This window comes from Lemur catta, chromosome 1 (assembly GCF_020740605.2).
Source record: "Lemur catta isolate mLemCat1 chromosome 1, mLemCat1.pri, whole genome shotgun sequence".
In the NCBI taxonomy this organism is placed as follows: Eukaryota; Metazoa; Chordata; class Mammalia; order Primates; family Lemuridae; genus Lemur; species Lemur catta.
In genome coordinates, this window is record NC_059128.1 from 12,925,084 (window position 1) to 12,942,813 (window position 17,730).

Consider the following 17,730-nt stretch of genomic DNA (forward strand, 5'->3'; position numbering starts at 1 on the left):
AAAAAGTGAAGACATGGTGGTGGCTCACACCTGCAATCACAGCACTTTGGGAGGTTGAGGCAGGGGGATTGCTTGAGGCCAGAAGTTTGAGACCAGCCTGGGTAACATAGTGAGACTCCATCTCTACAAAAATTTTAAAAATTAGCTGGGTGTGGTGGCACACACCTGTAGTCCCAGCCACTCGGGAGGCTGAGGCTGGAGGATCGCTTGAGCCCGGGAGTTTGAGGTTGCAATGAGCTGGGATGATGCCATGGCACTTTAGCCCAGGCAACAGAGTGAGACACTGTCTCAAAAAAATAAAATGAAAAAATAAAAAGAGAAGATATGATGATCCCTGGAAAAGCCCAAATGCATGCTTTGGAGGGAGCGGTGGGAGAGAGTTCACCCTGAGACGGTTCCACTGAGGAAGGGCTTTTCTCTTTTTTTTTTCGAGACAGAGTCTTGCTTTGTTGCCTGGGCTAGAGTGAGTGCCGTGCCGTCAGCCTAGCTCACAGCAACCTCAAACTCCTGGGCTTAAGCAATCCTACTGCCTCAGCCTCCTAAGTAGCTGGGACTACAGGCATGCGCCACCATGCCCGGCTGATTTTTTCTATATATATATTTTAGTTGACCAGATAGTGCCTTTCTATTTTTAGTAGAGACGAGGTCTTGCTCTTGCTCAGGCTGGTCTCGAACTCCTGAGCTCAAGCAATCCACCCGCCTCGGCCTTCCAGAGTGCTAGGATTATAGGCATGAGCCACCGCGCCCGGCCTAAGGAAGGGCTTTTTCACAGGCAGACAGGGCTGGCCCTGCCTTGCCCACCAGGAGCAAGAAGCCAGGGAAGAAATTGCTCACTGAGAACCCTGGTCCCAGCACTTGGCACTGCAGGCCTCAGTGACCATCTGTAGAAATAGCAATTGCAGCAGCATTTTGGTCAACACGCAAAGCAGGGCAGTGGTTAGGCTGGGGGTGTAGTTCAGCCACTACCCTGCTGCGTCCCACTTCCCTACCCTGACTCTAGGCACTGGCATCACAGCAGTGACACCTCTCGGGTGGTGGCACACATTTTCAAGGTGCCCCATTACTGATGATGATCATTTTGATCACTTGGAAAAGATGGTGTCTGCTGGGCTTCTCCAACATGAAGTTGCTCATTCCTTTCCTAATTGAAAAGCATTTCATGGGGAGGTATTTTGAAACTCTTTAAATGCCCTATTCCTCATCAAACTTACTTTTTTCTTTTCCTTTTTGTAAGAGATGGGGTCTCGCTCTGTCACCCAGACTAGAGTGCAGTGGCATAATCATAGCTCACTGCAGCCTTGAACTCCTGGCCTCAAGCAATCCTCCTGCCTCAGCCTCCCAAAAACTGAGATTATAAGCATGAGCCACTAGGCCCAGCCCGCGTCAAACTTTCAATCAATTCATATGTATTAGTATGAGCTCATAGTTTCCTATTTTATTGAGGACCATACTGTATTCTGTTAATATTGTTAATTATTTTGATGCTCAAATTGTCCCAGATTTGGCCAGTGGAAGCCCTTCAGGCGGGCTTCTGTGTCCTTTTGACACATCCTCCATCGTTCTTTGAGCTCTCTCTCTCTTGCTTTCTGGCAAAACGTACTTTCTTGTAGCTCTGGAATCAGCTCTGGCTCCTTTTAGTGGAGAATGATATTTTGAAGCAAAGAGCTGGGTCTAGGTGTGCTCCTTGCAACAGGGAGGGGTGTCGCTGTTCCCAGGAGCTCTTGGTGGAGAGTTTATTCTCGTTTTCTTCCCCTCCATATCTGTGACTCCTTCTGAGAGGAGCCTGGCGTCCACTGTCCTTACTGTTTACTTGACTGCTGCCATCCAGTCCCTGCACAGATGTCTTCCTCACCTGCTTGGGCTCCTACACTCCATACAGTTGTTCCACTTCAGCCTTGGGCTCCGACACCCACACGGATGCCATCCTCACCCTGCCCATGCTGAGTGCTCGTGCTGTGCCCCACGTGGACACCCTCCCACAGGTACATCGTCCTTATCCTGCACTGAGCTGCCAACATGTGTTGATGTCGTCTGTGGTAGGCAGAGTGCCCCCCCCCCAAGATGTCTACACCCCAAGCCCCGGAGCTGTGATATGTCACATGGCAAAAGGAACTTTGCAGATGGAAATTAAGGTTGCAGACCTTAAAGTGGGGAGACTATCCTGGATTATCTTGGTGGCCCTAATGTAGTAATGAAGGTCCTTAAAAGTGTAGAGGCAGAAAGAAGGGTCAGAGGGATGTGAAGACAGAAGAAAAGGCAGGAGAACCAGAGCTTCAGAGGGCTTTGACCTGCTGCTGCTGGCTGAGGATGGAGGAGGGCAGTCAGCTGACAGCCAGCAAGGAAACGTCGACCTGAGTCCTGTCACTGCAGACTCCAGAAATAGGGACAAAGTGTTTGTGAAAGAGCCTGCTTTATTGGGAGGCAGAGTACTGCACAGTGACCAGCAGACGAAGGCTGCCCGAGGGACAGCTTACACATCATACTCCAAAAGACACATGGGATGTTTGCTAATAACAGTCAACGGGAACATGGATCCCTCTGGGCAACTTCCCCATCTCATCCCTCTCAGGTCAGGAAAACCCCCATTTTCCTGATAGCAACTGTGGTTCACTAGAGATAGAGCCCCTCAGGGGTGCCTTCTTGTTTTTTATACAGAACATTTTCTTTAGACTTTTTGAAGTCTTCATTTGTTACTTTCATTCTACGTTCTCTTAAGGCCATCAGACCAGCTTCTGTACAGATTGCCTGTAAGAAAGAACAGTATGAATACTTATTTTATTCTAACAAACAATTCAGAAAGCTATTTTGAAATAAGGTATAAGATAACCAGACTAAGCACAGTTGCTCATTTGGGAAATGATTAGATTTTTAAAATGTTTTAAGCATCCAATTATTTCCTGAAAGGATTTAAAGTAGCTTAAACTGGGAGTAATTATAGATAAGAGAGAAGACTGGCCCAGGAATCAAGGCTGTGGGTTCTAGTTTTGGCTCAGGCTCTACTAAGCTGTGTGGCTTGGCAGGTCAGTAAATTCTTACAGCTGTACTTTTGTTAAAGGGAATAATATTGCTAGGAAATAGATGAAATTATACCCTGAAACTCAGAGGCAATTGAGAGTATATGCCCACTTCATTTATGTAGTCGTAAGCAAACAGGTATTCTGGTTAGATACTGAAAGTTACAGTATAATATTTATTCTAATATAAATATAAATGTACGCAACATGATGTGACAAAAATACTTAGTCCTGGCAAGAAGTTTCTGTTTAGTTATAGCCAAATGGTTCAGCAGAAAAGAAAGTGTGTTTGTATAGAAAAAGAGAAAACAAATAGGTAAAATGTTAACTTGGTACATCACTGTACTACTCTGCTACAACATTTTTGAAGGCTTAAAAATTTTCTAAATAATTTCAATTAAAAAAAGATTTTACTCACCAACTGAGATACTAACCTAGTTCTCTGGGACCAAAGCCCCATGGGCTTGGTGCAGGTGCTGGCCAGAAAGGCAGGGCACGTGCTGTTCCCACCTATCCATGGCACGTGCGCCTGACAAGAACCCACATCTTCCCAGGGAAAGCAGGCTGCACCTATATTCAGCGCTGCCAGGCTTGGCTATAAATCTGGGAAGAAATGTCCTAACTCATGTACGTTCGTGGTAAAACCAAGAGGCACAATCTGGTACAACCTACCAGAACATGAATGCAGTGGGTGCTGGTCCCTACTCTGCAGCTCTGGGGTGGGGTCTTCCCTGACCCAGGACTGAGTGGCTATAACTGACACACCTGAGAAAGTCACCAGGCCTAGTGGAGGTAGCGGCAAGCTTAGTGCCAGTACAGGTGATTTAGAGTCATTTACTCCATAAAATGGGGCATTAAAAGTGACTTACAGTAATAAGTGAATCTACCATTTTGGATGTCATGGTAAACCAATATGACAATTATGATGTTAAAACCCAGACACCCACATATCTACCCCACCTAACCACCACCTCAAGAACACACAGTCTTTCCTGATCGATAGGCCATAATTCCAGAAACAAGTTGACCTGGTGCAGGTTCTCACCTTAATGTCAGCACCCGACAGGTCATCTTTAGCCATGATCAAGTCGTCCAGAGTTACATCGTCAGCCAGTGTCATCCTGCTTGTGTGAATCTGAAAGATGCGCTTCTTAGTCTTTTCATCGGGCAGGGGGAACTCGATCTTTCTGTCGATGCGGCCTGCAGGTATAAAAAGTTTTTAGCCACAGCCCCAACCAGGACGGGCCCTACCCTGGCTCAGAAAGAGGCCTCAGTCCATCTCCTTTATTTCAGTCAGACAATATTCTGAGGGAAGGACATCCAAATCTTAAAAAGTGAACATTTGTTTTTACAGTGTAAGTTTCTACATTTGAATTCACCTCATTTAAAAGAAATCCTCTTTCCTTTTTAGCTTCAGAAATAAATGAAAGAGGCCGGGCGCGGTGGCTCATGCCTATAATCCTAGCACTCTGGGAGGCCGAGGCGGGTGGATTGCTCGAGGTCAGGAGTTCAAGACCAGCCTGAGCAAGAGCGAGACCCCCGTCTCTACTCAAAATAGAAAGAAATTATCTGGCCAACTAAAAAATATATATATAGAAAAAGAGGCTGAGGCAGTAGGATCGCTTAAGCCCAGGAGTTTGAGGTTGCTGTGAGCTAGGCTGATGCCACGGCACTCACTCTAGCCCGGGCAACACAGCGAGACTCTGTCTCAAAAAAAAAAAAGAAATAAATGAAAGAAGCAATTCCTGAATGGCATATTTAGTGAAAAAGGACAGACCTGTCTTGCTAAAAACCTTACAAAAGATGGCAAAGTACTACTACTTCTGGTAGTACCTGAATGTAAAGACTACACCTAGCTATCGTATGAATGATTTCTTCAGGAAAAGGCACCAAGTTCTTGAGGCTAAAAAGGGAGGGAATATTATGGGAAAGGAAGGATCAAGACATAGGACTGTGATGCCACAGTACTCAGGGCAACCGAGTGAGACTCTCTCAAAAAAAAAAAAAAAAAAAAAGACACAGGGACTAGAATTCAAAGGGCCACAGTGCACAAACTATATCATGCTCTTGTCTAATATTCTAAGTTTCACTGTATCATTTGATGATCCTCCTAAAGCACACTTAAAACACAAATTATATAAACACATTAATTCTCCACGATGAAACAAAAGAAATTTAACCTGGTCTGATAAGTGCTGGATCCAAAGTTTCTATTCGGTTTGTGGCCATAATAACTTTCACATCTCCCCTTGAATCAAATCCATCCAACTGGTTCAACAGTTCCAACATTGTTCTCTGAATTTCTCTCTCACCACCAGAATTTGAGTCATATCTTTGGGAAAGAAAAGCAGAAGAAGGAATGAAGACCCAACTGATCTGCTAATGGGGAATTATAGCAAAGACCTCATCATGACAAAACACCTCAACATTCCTTTCTCAACCTAAATGTCACTCCCTCAATTGTTCTAGCAAAAGAATCAGCACCCTCTGTTATAGTCTGAATTTGTGTGTTGAAACTGAATTCCCACTGTGGTGGTAGGGCAGAGCCTTATCAGACATGGAGTCGTGCCTTATAAAGAGCTGGAGGGATCTAGCTTAGGCTTGTTAGTGTTTATCCCTCTGGAGAACAGAACAAACAAGGTGTCATCTTGGTAGCAGAGAACAGCCCTCACTAGACACCAATGCCAGCACCTTGATCTTGAACTTCCCAGCCTCCAGAAATGTGAGGAATATATCTCCATTCTTTATAAATTACTCAGTCTGTGACATTTTGTTATAGCAGCACAAATGGACTAAGATACCCCCTGCCCCATCAGCCCAATTACAGATCATATTTCTTTAGAGCAGTTTCTGTGCCTGAAATTGTTTTTCATTTCTTTCTTTCTTTCTTTCTTCTGAGACAGAGTCTCACTCTGTTGCCCGGGCTGGAGTGCCGTGGCGTCAGCCTAGCTCACAGCAACCTCAAACTCCTGGGCTCAAGCAATCCTCCTGCCTCAGCCTCCCGAGTAGCTGGGACTACAGGCATGCGCCACCATGCCCGGCTAATTTTTTCTGTATATATTTTTAGTTGTCCATATAATTTCTATTTTTAGTAGAGATGGGGTCTTGCTCTTGCTCGGGCTGGTCTCGAACTCAGGAGCTCAAACGATCTGCCCGCCTCGGCCTTCCCAGAGTGCTAGGATTACAGGCGTGAGCTACCACGCCCAGCCTGTTTTTCATTTATTTTAACTCCACGTTTGGTGTCTGATCTCTCAACCTGACTGTGAGCACCTCGAGGGCAGAAACAGTTGTGCTCACAGCTGTGTCCCCAGAGTCCAGATGGTCCTGGCTCAGGGTGAGCCTGGCTCAAGACATGCTATTCACGACTGAACAATATCAAGACTTTCACAGCTCCTAGGCCGTTGTTACCTGGCCCCCAGGAGTGCAGAGCATGAAGCATCTACGGAGGGTGTGCACAGCAAGAACTGTGGCCACAGGCAGAGCCTAGAGAGCGTTCATCCTCAGAGAAGAGCTATGCAATATTGCCTCTGAACAATGCAAAATAGGTATGAGAAACTGTACCTTTTTGTCCCAATGGCATCAATTTCATCAATAAACACGATGGAAGGTGCATGTTCTTCAGCGACTCGAAACAGTTCCCGCACAAGTTTGGGCCCGTCACCTAGGTACTTCTGAATGAGTTCAGAGCCAACCACTCTCAAGAAAGTGGCTGAGGTTTGGTTTGCTACTGCTTTGGCTAACAAGGTTTTACCTATTTTAGAAAAAAGATAAGGTTTTAAGTTAAAAATGCTATCATTACCATCTTAAATGGACACCAAAATTGGGCAGGCCCCACTGATGAAAAGGCACACACCATTTAGGTGTCCTGACATTCTGTTCTCCTAAATAGGTAAGAGGAAATTCAGAAAAATCTATCATGTTTTGAGTATTTTGAACTGTTTTCCTAAATAGTTCTGACATCATGATAATGTCAGAAAATACTTTTTACTTGGTTATTTTCAAACCTTGATCCAGTTTCCACTAAAGAACTGTAAACTATAAATGCCTATAGGAAGAATTGCTCTGTACCAGTGATGAAATAAATCTCATTTTTTCTCTGGGTGAGCCTTCCTTGGGCCCCTTTGAAGTTGCATATATTAACCTGACCCATCCAGCCCAGGGTTAGAGAACAAAATTAAACACCAACAAAATAATCAGTGATGAAAAAAAGGCTGGGAGTTCTGGGTTCGGCTCTAAGGAGACACACTGACGTGTTTCTGAGCCCCAGGCCAGCAGTGCCCGGTGCTACCAGGAGAGCAGTTGCTGGGTGGGCTGGGTGGGCTCACTGCCGGCTCAGACAGTGGGACCAGGACTAGCTCCTGACGGGAAGCTCAGGAGACTCTTCTCAATCTGTGGCGAGCCTCTCTGAGGGACAGGCAGTTCTTCCCACCTGTCACAGCAAAGAGTTAAAACAACATTTCCAATATTGCTTTACTGCCTGCTATTTCTCTTTCAGGCCAAAAACAAAAGTCAGCAAAGAATGCCCGATTTGAAAATTTTAGAGCTGTTAAGACCTGGGTAAGTGAGAACACAGGCAAGGGCTGGATAGGTCCTCAGGACACAGAGGCAGTTACAGGCAGAACTGGCAGTCTCAGACCAGCAGGGGAAGAGGCTGGCTGGTGAGTGACACGGAAGACTTCACGGAAGTGGAAAGGCTGACACAAAGTTAAGTTTTGCAACATTCAGCAATGATGTTCCCCTTAGTCAGACAGGCATGGTGGCAGGTGCAAAGGCTGGACTGCTCCCTGAAACCATCAATTAGGGAGAATAAACAGAAGATAAAGAGGACCTTTTAAGTAGATGAGATTTTACAGCCCAGAAGCATCCAAGTATAGCTACTGGGCTGCTTTAATGGCCAGAGAAACAAGTCTCCTACCCCTCCAATGATCATGCCTGCCCAGTGATTTTTTACTGCAGCCCCTTTAGTGCCAGTACCATGCAGAAGGCCTGCGGCAAAGGGTCCGGAGGCTGCGTTCCAGCTCCAGCCCTGTTACCAGCTCAACTCCCAGGGCTCTTAGGGCCTTTCTGAAACGTATCTCCCAAAGCTGTAAGATGAGAGGCTGCAATAGAGTGATCTCTTCTAGCTCTAGGCCTCTGAGTACAGGTATCTCCCAGTCCCTCCAGTGCGGGCACCCCTCAGCTAGCAAAGATCCTCTTAGGAACACAGCGTCAATTCTTAAAGCAAACGACTGCTCTTCCTTTGGAATTTCCATAGCGATGAACTGCTAAGTCCTGGGCTCTACGACTAACTCAGGTCAACTTATTGCATAATGAACCAAACATATATAAGTTTTTATCTTCATTCGCTTATTCTTCCAACATATATTTATTATTCAGTACTATGGGCCAGGAAAATTAATCTGATCTAAACACCACAGAATACAGCTTTGAAAGCAGCAGTTCTTAATCATGGCTCTGAGGCTTGACCACACTCCAGATGAATGTATCAGGATCTTTGGGGATGGGACCAGGCATCAGTATTTTTTAAAGTTCCCTATATGGTTCCAGTGTACAGCCAAGGTTGAGCAGCCCTGTTTTAAACTGAGGAGCTGTGGTGTCCTCACTCAATGCTTTAGGAATTATAAATATCCAATGCTGCTGTGTAAGAGACAAGCTGAGTGCGTGCAAAGTGTCAAACAGCATACCTGTGCCAGGTGGACCATAGAGAATGACCCCCTTAGGGGGCTTTATACCCATTTCTTCATAATATTCAGGATGGGTGAGAGGAAGCTCCACAGATTCCTATAGAAAACAAATACTTGGTAAAAATGAAAAGCTTTCTTACTGAAATTATTAGATTTATTAATTGGCATCATGAGAATATCTTGCTTTCAATAAAAATAAGCAAAATCCTCAATTACTCTTCTTAAAGACCAGGTGCTTAACTTCCATTAGCAGCAAAGCCATACTGAAGAGGATACCTGTCCTACCTGAGCTCCCAGCACCCCACCCTTCTTCCTAATTGCACCCAAATTCCCTTCTACTTTCCTTAAATGTTGCCAACCTTGAGCAACATTTAAGACTTAAGAAAGCTAAAATTCACCCTTTTCAATTAAACTACAGATAGGACAGGGAAAGTCTTCTGACTGCTGTTCCCACCTTAGGGACATCATGGCTATTTCCTAGCCAAGATCACCGGTGGAGATCTGGGATAGCTCTGAATGATTTCCCTACGAATGGAAGAACATGCAGAGAGCTGACCCACCGCCATGCTCAATGACCACATCTCCCACAACCCCCAGGAGCACAGAGACGCTGGGATTATGTTCTAGACCCCACTGCTGTGCAAGTGTGTGCAGGTACACATGCAACCTCCATAAAACACTGGAGGTTTCCAGATACCCACAGCTGAAGTCAACACAATTGGAAACATTATGTGTTCACAGACCATACATTAAACATTACATATAAGAAGTATTAAGCTGCAGCTGCTGTAAGCACTACCATACAATTTATTGTTATTTCTATTACCTAACTCAGTATCAACAAATACAACAATACCAGAACTGGCAAACTGAGTCAGCTACTGGCCTGATCAATAAAAACAAACAAACATAAAAAACAACTCTGAAGTACCCTAAATAGGACAGCGGCAGAAACCAAAAGTGTGAAGTCCCAGAGATGGTTCCCAGTCATACCTTAATTTCCTGGATTTGGTTGTCCAATCCACCAATATCAGCATAGGTCTCCTGGGGGGCCTTTTCTACCTTCATCACTGTGACCAAGGGATCTGTGTCATCCATCAGCACCCCTATCACAGCATGCACCTAACAGGAAATAGCAAGCTTTAACACAGGACTGTGAGGTTCACCCAGTCTGTTTATAGCAATGCCAACCTCAGCATCTTTCTCCCCCCTTAGGAGTGCTTTGGCAATCCACTTCCATGGGACAGGCAGATGGATCTAAGAGGAGGGAGAAAGAAAGCACTCCTATGGGCTTTCTAGAGACTGTCACCTTACCTTGTGGTTGAGTAGGACGGAGCAGCCTGGTTCCAGCAGATCCTTATCTACAAATGAAAGAATGCTGACATAGTGTTCTGAGCCCACAGACGTAGACACAATGGCATGATTGTCATCAATGATCTCTTCCAAGGTTCCCACTGACATTGGGGTCCCCCTCAGATCATCCACTTTTGATCTTTCCTCCTATATAAGAAAATGCCAAGAGGAAAAAGCAGATTAGACCTAAAACACAGATGATTCTAATAGTTCACTATACTTACAAAGCAGCTGATGCTTTTAAAAGGTAGCTAGGCTGGTATGGTGTCTCACACCTGCAGGCCTAGCACTTTGGGAGGCTGAGGCAGGAAGATCGCTTGAGCCCAGGAGTTCAAGGTTAAGATGAACTATAATGATGCCACTACACTCTAGCCTGGGCAACAGAGCAAGATCCTGTCTCAAAAAAAATCGCTAAAAAGCCTGGACAGGGTCAACTACTTCAATATCTCATTTATTTGTTGATAATTTTAGGTTCTAAATATTCAATTTGTAAAAAAAAAAAGAAAGAAAATTATGGTAACTTTTCAACTTACCTCTTGCTTTTCTTCTAATGGTTTCATTTGTTCCTGATTTCTAATGAATTCTTCCTCCATGAGAAGATAGTCTTTAATTCTCTCTAACTTTAATAATTTTAACCGGCACTGAGTGTGAGGTGTCACTATAATTAAAATATAAAGTTTTATTATACTTGGCGCTTAAAGTTTGCAATTAAGGAAGTAAGTTTTTTTTCCATTTATAGCATTTATTTTACTTTGATGCTTTTCTAAAAGAGCTTGCAAATCAGCTTTAGGTCACAGTGCTTTGTCTTCAACAAAAAAAGACTGTCTTGGAGACCCATAGAAAACAGTGTGCCAGGAAATCTTGGGATCAGGCTTCTGATGTAATTACTTAAATAATTTTGAGACCCTATCAGTGGACTAAGTCTTTTTTGGTTGGATAGATTCTGAAAAATTCAAAGTCTGGTAACCCTAAGGAAACATGTGCCAAAATGGAAAGGAGAGTTGGGCCATTATAAGCATGTATTTGAAAATAGGGGTGAGGTCTATGACAAAATAGCTAGTCCAAAACGACTTGCACTGCCTGAACAGCCTACATACTTAAAGAGGAAAAAAGCCATTGACCCAACAGACAGTTTGGTTTATTTTTCCCCATAGGTGCTAATAAAAAGTTACATTTGTTGCTCAGGCAGTATACACTGTTGCAAGCTGGCTGTACACATACTCATCTATTTGTAGAATTTTGAAATATCAGGGATATTAACCCTCTTCATCATATATATGGCAAATATTTTTTCCACACTGTATTGTTTCTTTTGACTTTGTTTTGAAGTCTCATGCCACACAGGAATTTTATTTATATAGACCAATATGTCAAACCTTTTCTTTTACGATTTCTGGGTTTCTTCACTTACTTCAAAAAGCTGCTTCTTCCCTAAGGTTAAATATATTTTCCTGAATTTTCATTTATTTATTTATTTTATTTTATTTTTATATATATTTATATATATATAAAATATATATATATTTAAATATATATATAAATATATATTATTTATTTAAATAATATAAATTTATATTATATAAATTTATATATATATAAATATATATAAATATATATATTTATATATATATTTTATTTTATTTTATTATTATATATATGTATAGCTGTAATCCATCTGATAAGAGGCAAGAGATCTAAAATTTAAAAATGCCATTTATATTAAATAACTCATCCTATTCCCCACAGAATTGAAATGTCTCATTTAACATATTAAATGTCCACATAACTTGACTCGATTTTTGGACCTCCTGCTCTGTTCTGGTGACCTAATTATCTCCTTCTGTACCAATACCATATTGATTGCTTTGGTAGATTAATGACTGGTTTTACTATTTGACTCCCTTTGTTCTTAACTGAACAATATTTTTTTTAAAATTAGTTTACATATTTCTTTTTAGTTTTTTCTTCTAAGTAGGGAGAGACATTTTTAGATGGGGTGAGGGAGGTATTTGAGCTGAAGGGATGATGAGAAGCAGGTAGCCATGAAAAGTGGGGGAAGGCCAGGTATGGTGGCTCACACCTGCAATCCTAGCACTTTGGGAGGCCGAGGCAGGGGGATCACTTGAGGCCAGGAGTTCAAGACCAGCCTGAGTAAGAGCAGACCCCATCTCTACAAAAAATAGAAAAAATTAGCCAGGCATGGTGGCATGTGCCTGTAGTCCCAGCTACTCAGGAGGCTGAGGCAGAAGCATCACTCAAGCCTGGGAACTTGAGGTTGCAGTGAGCTATGATGACACCACTGCACTCTATCCCAGGAGACAGAGCAAGACCCTGTTTCAATCAATCAACCAATCAATCAATAAAAATAACCAGTGGGGAAAGAACATTATATGTCAAGGGAAAAGTAAGGGCAAAGGCCCTATTATGCAGAAGAGTCAAAAAACAAGGCAGGCAGTGTGATGGTGTGACAGACAGGCAAGGGGGATTGGCAGGGTTGTAGATGGAGAGGGGAGCTGGGTCGGGTCGCCTGGTTTCACTTTTATTTGGCAGGAATCCATTGAAAAATTAAGTTCAGGCATTCCATGATCTAAACTTCAATACAATGGCATTTCATTTCATGAAATAAAGTGTTTGAGTTACTCAAAATTCAACCTGGGTTTTGTAATCTAAAACTACACTTTTAATACACTACAGGAGCTAGCTATTTAAAGAAAATTAATGGAACTTCTTAAAGTGAGACACTCATATAATACTGTATTTTAAAACAAAGGGTAACTTGTATGCCAGCCCAGAGGAATGCCACACATTACAGTTAGGCAGAATGGGGGTACAGTCACAGAGCTAGAGCTTCAACCACCCCCCTATTTCCTGTCTCCCCTTTCAGACACTCAGCTACATGCACAGAGGTGGTTTTCCCTAAGAACTGAAAAGACAGCAAGGAGAAATCATGTCGTTACCCAGTGGCAGTTTACTGGCAGCATCTGGTCCTTTTGTTTTCTTCTTCTTTTTCCCCACTCTAGTTGGTACAGGAGGTTCATACTTCTTTTTCTTGTCCTTGAGTTTTTACAACAGCAGGGAAAAAAAAAAAAATCACACAGAAATCATATTAAAATACAAATTTATTTCTGCACCACCACCATTTATTTTTCAGGTGGTACAATTTTCCTTATCTTTTAGGATGCTACTAAAAACCTGTCCTTTTTAAAAAATACTGGATTTCATATTCCTGCAATTTTAATAAGTAAATGTAATTGTGATAAATAAATGTAATCTTTTTACCATACACATAAATGACAAGTGAGTCACATTATTCCAATAAGGTACAGAGAGGTCAAAATTGAATTCTATGCCAAAAAGTCTGAGTAATTTGAGACAATTCTTCACACCTCAGTATATTCAACGCCAAATTTATAGGCAGTTTACTTTAACAGTTCTGTAATGTTACTGCTTTACCTCCTAAATACCTATTTGATGGTTAGGTCAATAATCTTTTCTAAAACACGAAAAGGGTATTGTACCTGTAGGACAAACTAGTTAAAAAGCTGCTGGATCATTTTACTTTTTAAAATTCACGTATCCCCAAAGAACTTCTCAGTTGAGACCTATGACATTTTCTATAATTTGCTCGGATCACAGTACATATCTGGCTGCTTACTTACCTTGTCATCCTTCTTGCCACCTCCAGGACCATGGCCACCACTCTGACTTTGACCCTGGGGGAAAAAAATCAGACACAAATGTAAATTCAGAATATGATCACTTCAAAAGAACAGCCTCCTTTTTGTCTTGTGATTCTACATTTATTTATTTTATTTTTTGAGACAGGGTCCCACTCTATTGGCTGGGGTAGAGTGAAGTGGCTTTATCATAGCTCACTGCAACCTCAAACACTTGAGCTCAGGCAGTCCTCCTGCCTCAGCCTCCCAAGCAGCTGGGATTATAGGGGCATGCCACCATACCCAGCTAATTTTTATATTTTTTGTAGAATAGGGTCTCACTAAGTTGCTCGGGCTGGTCTTGAACTCCTGGCCTCAAGTGATCCTCCTGACTCAGCCTCCCAAAGTGCTAGGGTTACAGGCATGAGCCACTGCACCCCACCTGTTCTGTGATTCTAAAACATGAACACTTCTTCATCATTTTAACATTTCTGAACCCAAGATGTACCTTGAAGCTAATGTGTGCATTTAGTGTGGTAGAATTTCTTTTTCCCTGAAAAGCTGTTAAGGTATATTACTCATGCTCCTTGCAATCGACTGCGTCTTAGAATTAAGAACAACTCTATTGAGAAGTAGATGTAACTAATGAAGCTGAAATTCTAAGATCACCCTCTCTTGAGGGGAAGATATGGAGCTTGACATTCTTTAATATAACACTACCAGACTGAGGCTACCAAGAGTATATTTCATGAAATCAGGCTATGAAAGCCAAGTCACTTTACACACTCAACAATCATTTAGCAATTATTTACTCCTACTTTGATATCACCAAGATCCAGAAGGCTTTCCTTTCAATAGCAATTCGTCTATCACCCACCTATAAAGCACGGTGGCCCTCAGGCAGGCCTTTCTTCTCAATGTGAAAAGCTGTTATCATCTTAAGGTCTTAACTTAGTGTATTAATAAGGTCAGTGGGATTTCTGATTTTAAAACAGACCCTTCAGTTATAGGACAATGCTTAACATAGAGCAACGTCTCAGAAATGATGGCATTTTTAAATATGAGTAAGCTTACTGATTAGAGGGGCCCACTGAACTCCCTCAAATCACCTCCAAGTAGGCACCTCTAAATTAATACACCAATAGTTTCATTATCAAGATAAAACAACCATATCATGGTTACCTAATAGAGTTCATGTCACATATATCTACCCACATGCAAGATTCTTAAAACTTTGTGCTTTATTCTGAAGAAGGTAATTAAGGGCTCAGAGATATTCTGGGTAACAGAATTAGTTATACTGAAACAGGCCATCCAAGTTATAGGCCTTTAACAATTATTTATACCTCCTAAGGAAATGTGCTGATGGCTGGGGTAGCCAATGTCTGTGGGGTGCTCACTATGTGCCCAACTCTGTACTAGACAATTTTCCTTCCCTATCTCATTAATTCCATATAATCCTCCAAGGTAGGGTTCATTATCCCCACATTATAGATGAGAAACTGCAACAAGCTTGAGAATATGGGCTGTGGAATCAGATGAATCCAGGACTGAATTCTGGCTCCATCACCAACAGGCTATGGGATCTCGGATAAGTCAGGTCACCTCCTTGAGGTTTGGTGTCCTTAACCAGAAAGTGGGGCATACTAGCTCCTATCCGATGCTGGAAATGAGGTAACACATGTAAACCCTTTAGCATTTACTTGACTTAAGGAAGTACTCACCAATATTACTGGTGAGTAAGAAAGGGCAGGGTCAGGACTTTAATTGTCAGTCTGGTTACAAAATCTGGGCTCTGAAAGAGTCCAAATCTATTTTGGTTCAGTTCTTCACTCTCTTTTGTCTATTTCCTATCTCCATTTCTCTGCCTATGTTTTTGTCCAGGCCATTTTTTTGGACTCTAGCCTCCTGATTGAGACTCGTGGTTCCAGCTTCTAAAACCAACTGCTGATTCTTTCATTCTCCTCCTCAGCTGCTCCCTAGCATTTACGGCATAATGTCCAAACTCCTTAGTTGGGCATGCCTGGCCCCTGCCAAACTGACTACAACTAATCTTTCCAGGTTCATCTACCTTTCTCATGATCCTCCAAGTCTGGCCCAGGTGGAGGACATTTTCCTGAATGGGTATCACAATTCTTCACCTCTGGGGCATTTTATGTGTTTCCCAGTCTCAAATAACAACAAAGCACATCCATTATTGAGCCCTTACTAAAGGCCAAGCAGTGTGCTTAACATTCTTATACACACTTTGAGATTAGTACCATCATTACCTCTTATTTACAAATAAGGAAAGCAAGACCCTGAGAGGTTAAGTGACTTGCCTATTGTCACAAAGCTTGTCAGAGGTGGACCTGGGAATCACGGTCAGGTCTCCTGGATACCAAAACCTGGGTGTTTCTCTACTGCTCTAGAAAAGCCTGACAGGGTTCGTGTTCCAGCACGGCCACTTACTGTGTTTCAGTCTCTTCTTTGGCAAAATAAAGACAGTAACAATTACCCCAAGGGACCGTTGTGAGGAATAAATGTGAAAATGCTGGGAAAGCACTTGGCACATACTTAGACTACTACTCAGGTAAGACCTCCAGCCTTCTTGCCCTTCATGACACAGGCGGAACACATTCCCACCTCAGGTTCTTTGCACCTGCTGTTCCTTCTGCCGGCACCACCTTCCCCTCAGACACTTGTACAGGCTACTCCCTCAGTTTAGGTCTGTTTAAATATCACCTCCTCGGAAGGGCCTTTGCTGACATTCTATCAAAAACAGCCACCCCTCGGCATTCTATCCCTTTCTATACAACAGCTATGTAACAATGGCCACACCACCCCACCCCACTCCACTCCCTGACATCACACTGTATATTTCTTCGTCTGTTTATGGTCTGCTTTCTCCCCTAGAATGTAAGCTCCACCAAGGCAGGGACCTCATTGCTGCTCACCCCCTGTATCCTCGGTGCCTACAACGAGCCTAGCCGAACAAACAAAAGGCGGGTACTCAATAAACACTTGCTTAGTGAATCAGTGAATCAATTGCGAGCCGTTTTTATTATTACTAATGCACGCGGGACCTTTCCCTCCAAGCTCCGCCCGGCCTAACAGCTCAGTCTTTAACCGACGAAGTTGCGCTCCAAGGGCTTGGACGGGGGGATTGTGGCATCAAAGTAATTAATAAGCATGATGTGAACCTTATAAATATTTTTCTCGAAAAAAGTTTTGAATACTCATTATTAGGCTTTTGTCAACAACTTAAGACAACTACACTGTCAAACGTCCCCCACTGCGAACGGCCTCCTCGACTCCGCTCTCCCCTCCTCAGCTGGAACGAATCCCACCCCCTTCTCTGTTCCTACCGCCCTTCACCTGCACCGTTCAGAAAGCATTTGTCCCGGTTACTGAAGGAGGCGCCCGTAGAAACCTCCCGCGCCGGTCAGCAGAGCCCTGGTCGGTGGAGAAGCAAAGCCAGCGACACGCCCGCCCCGGGACCCTCCGCGCCGAGCCCCGGATCCAGGGTCCCCGTGCAAGGCCCGCCGGGCGGCCCCGGCCAGCGGCGGACCTGAGCGCCGTCTCCGGAAGCCCCTGCAGGCCGAGGAGACCGAACCGGCGGGAGAAGGAGACGGCGGACCGAGTTCCCGCGGCAGCCGCCTCGTTCTGTCGCCTCGGGCCGCTGCGACCTCCAGTCAAAAGAAACCCTTAGTCACTCACCATCTTGCCTCGGCCGCCGGAGCTGCCGCTGCCGGAAGTGCATCTATCACAGCGGCCCGTCGAAGCGGAAGTTTTTTGAGGGACGCTACGGGAGCCGGCAGGAACCAAATCCAGTACGGACGTAGTTGCGCTCTAAGGGCTGGGGGGGGGCGGATTGTGACATCAAGGTAATTAATAAGCGTGATGTGAACCTTATGAATATTTTTCATGAAAAAGGTCTTGAATACCCATCATTAAGCTTTTGTCAACAACTTAAGACAACAACACTGTCAAAGAACTAGGACAGTTGTTAAAATATAAAATATTTAAATTATGCAAAAAATT

The 17,730-nt window shown here is 43.4% G+C and overlaps 1 protein-coding gene across 1 annotated transcript; it reads right to left on the reverse strand.

Annotated features, from left to right (window-relative positions):
• Positions 1-2,393: 2,393 nt before the first annotated feature.
• PSMC1 (proteasome 26S subunit, ATPase 1) lies at positions 2,394-17,507 on the reverse strand. The gene is made up of 11 exons (XM_045562101.1): positions 17,407-17,507; positions 13,711-13,764; positions 13,009-13,105; positions 10,585-10,709; positions 10,013-10,198; positions 9,692-9,820; positions 8,699-8,795; positions 6,576-6,765; positions 5,195-5,346; positions 4,060-4,214; positions 2,394-2,745 (listed from the first exon to the last, which is right to left on the reverse strand). Exons 1-11 carry the CDS (start codon positions 17,407-17,409, stop codon positions 2,611-2,613), a joined length of 1,323 nt encoding a protein of 440 aa, XP_045418057.1. The 5' UTR covers positions 17,410-17,507; the 3' UTR covers positions 2,394-2,610.
• Between the last annotated feature and the right edge of the window lie 223 nt (positions 17,508-17,730).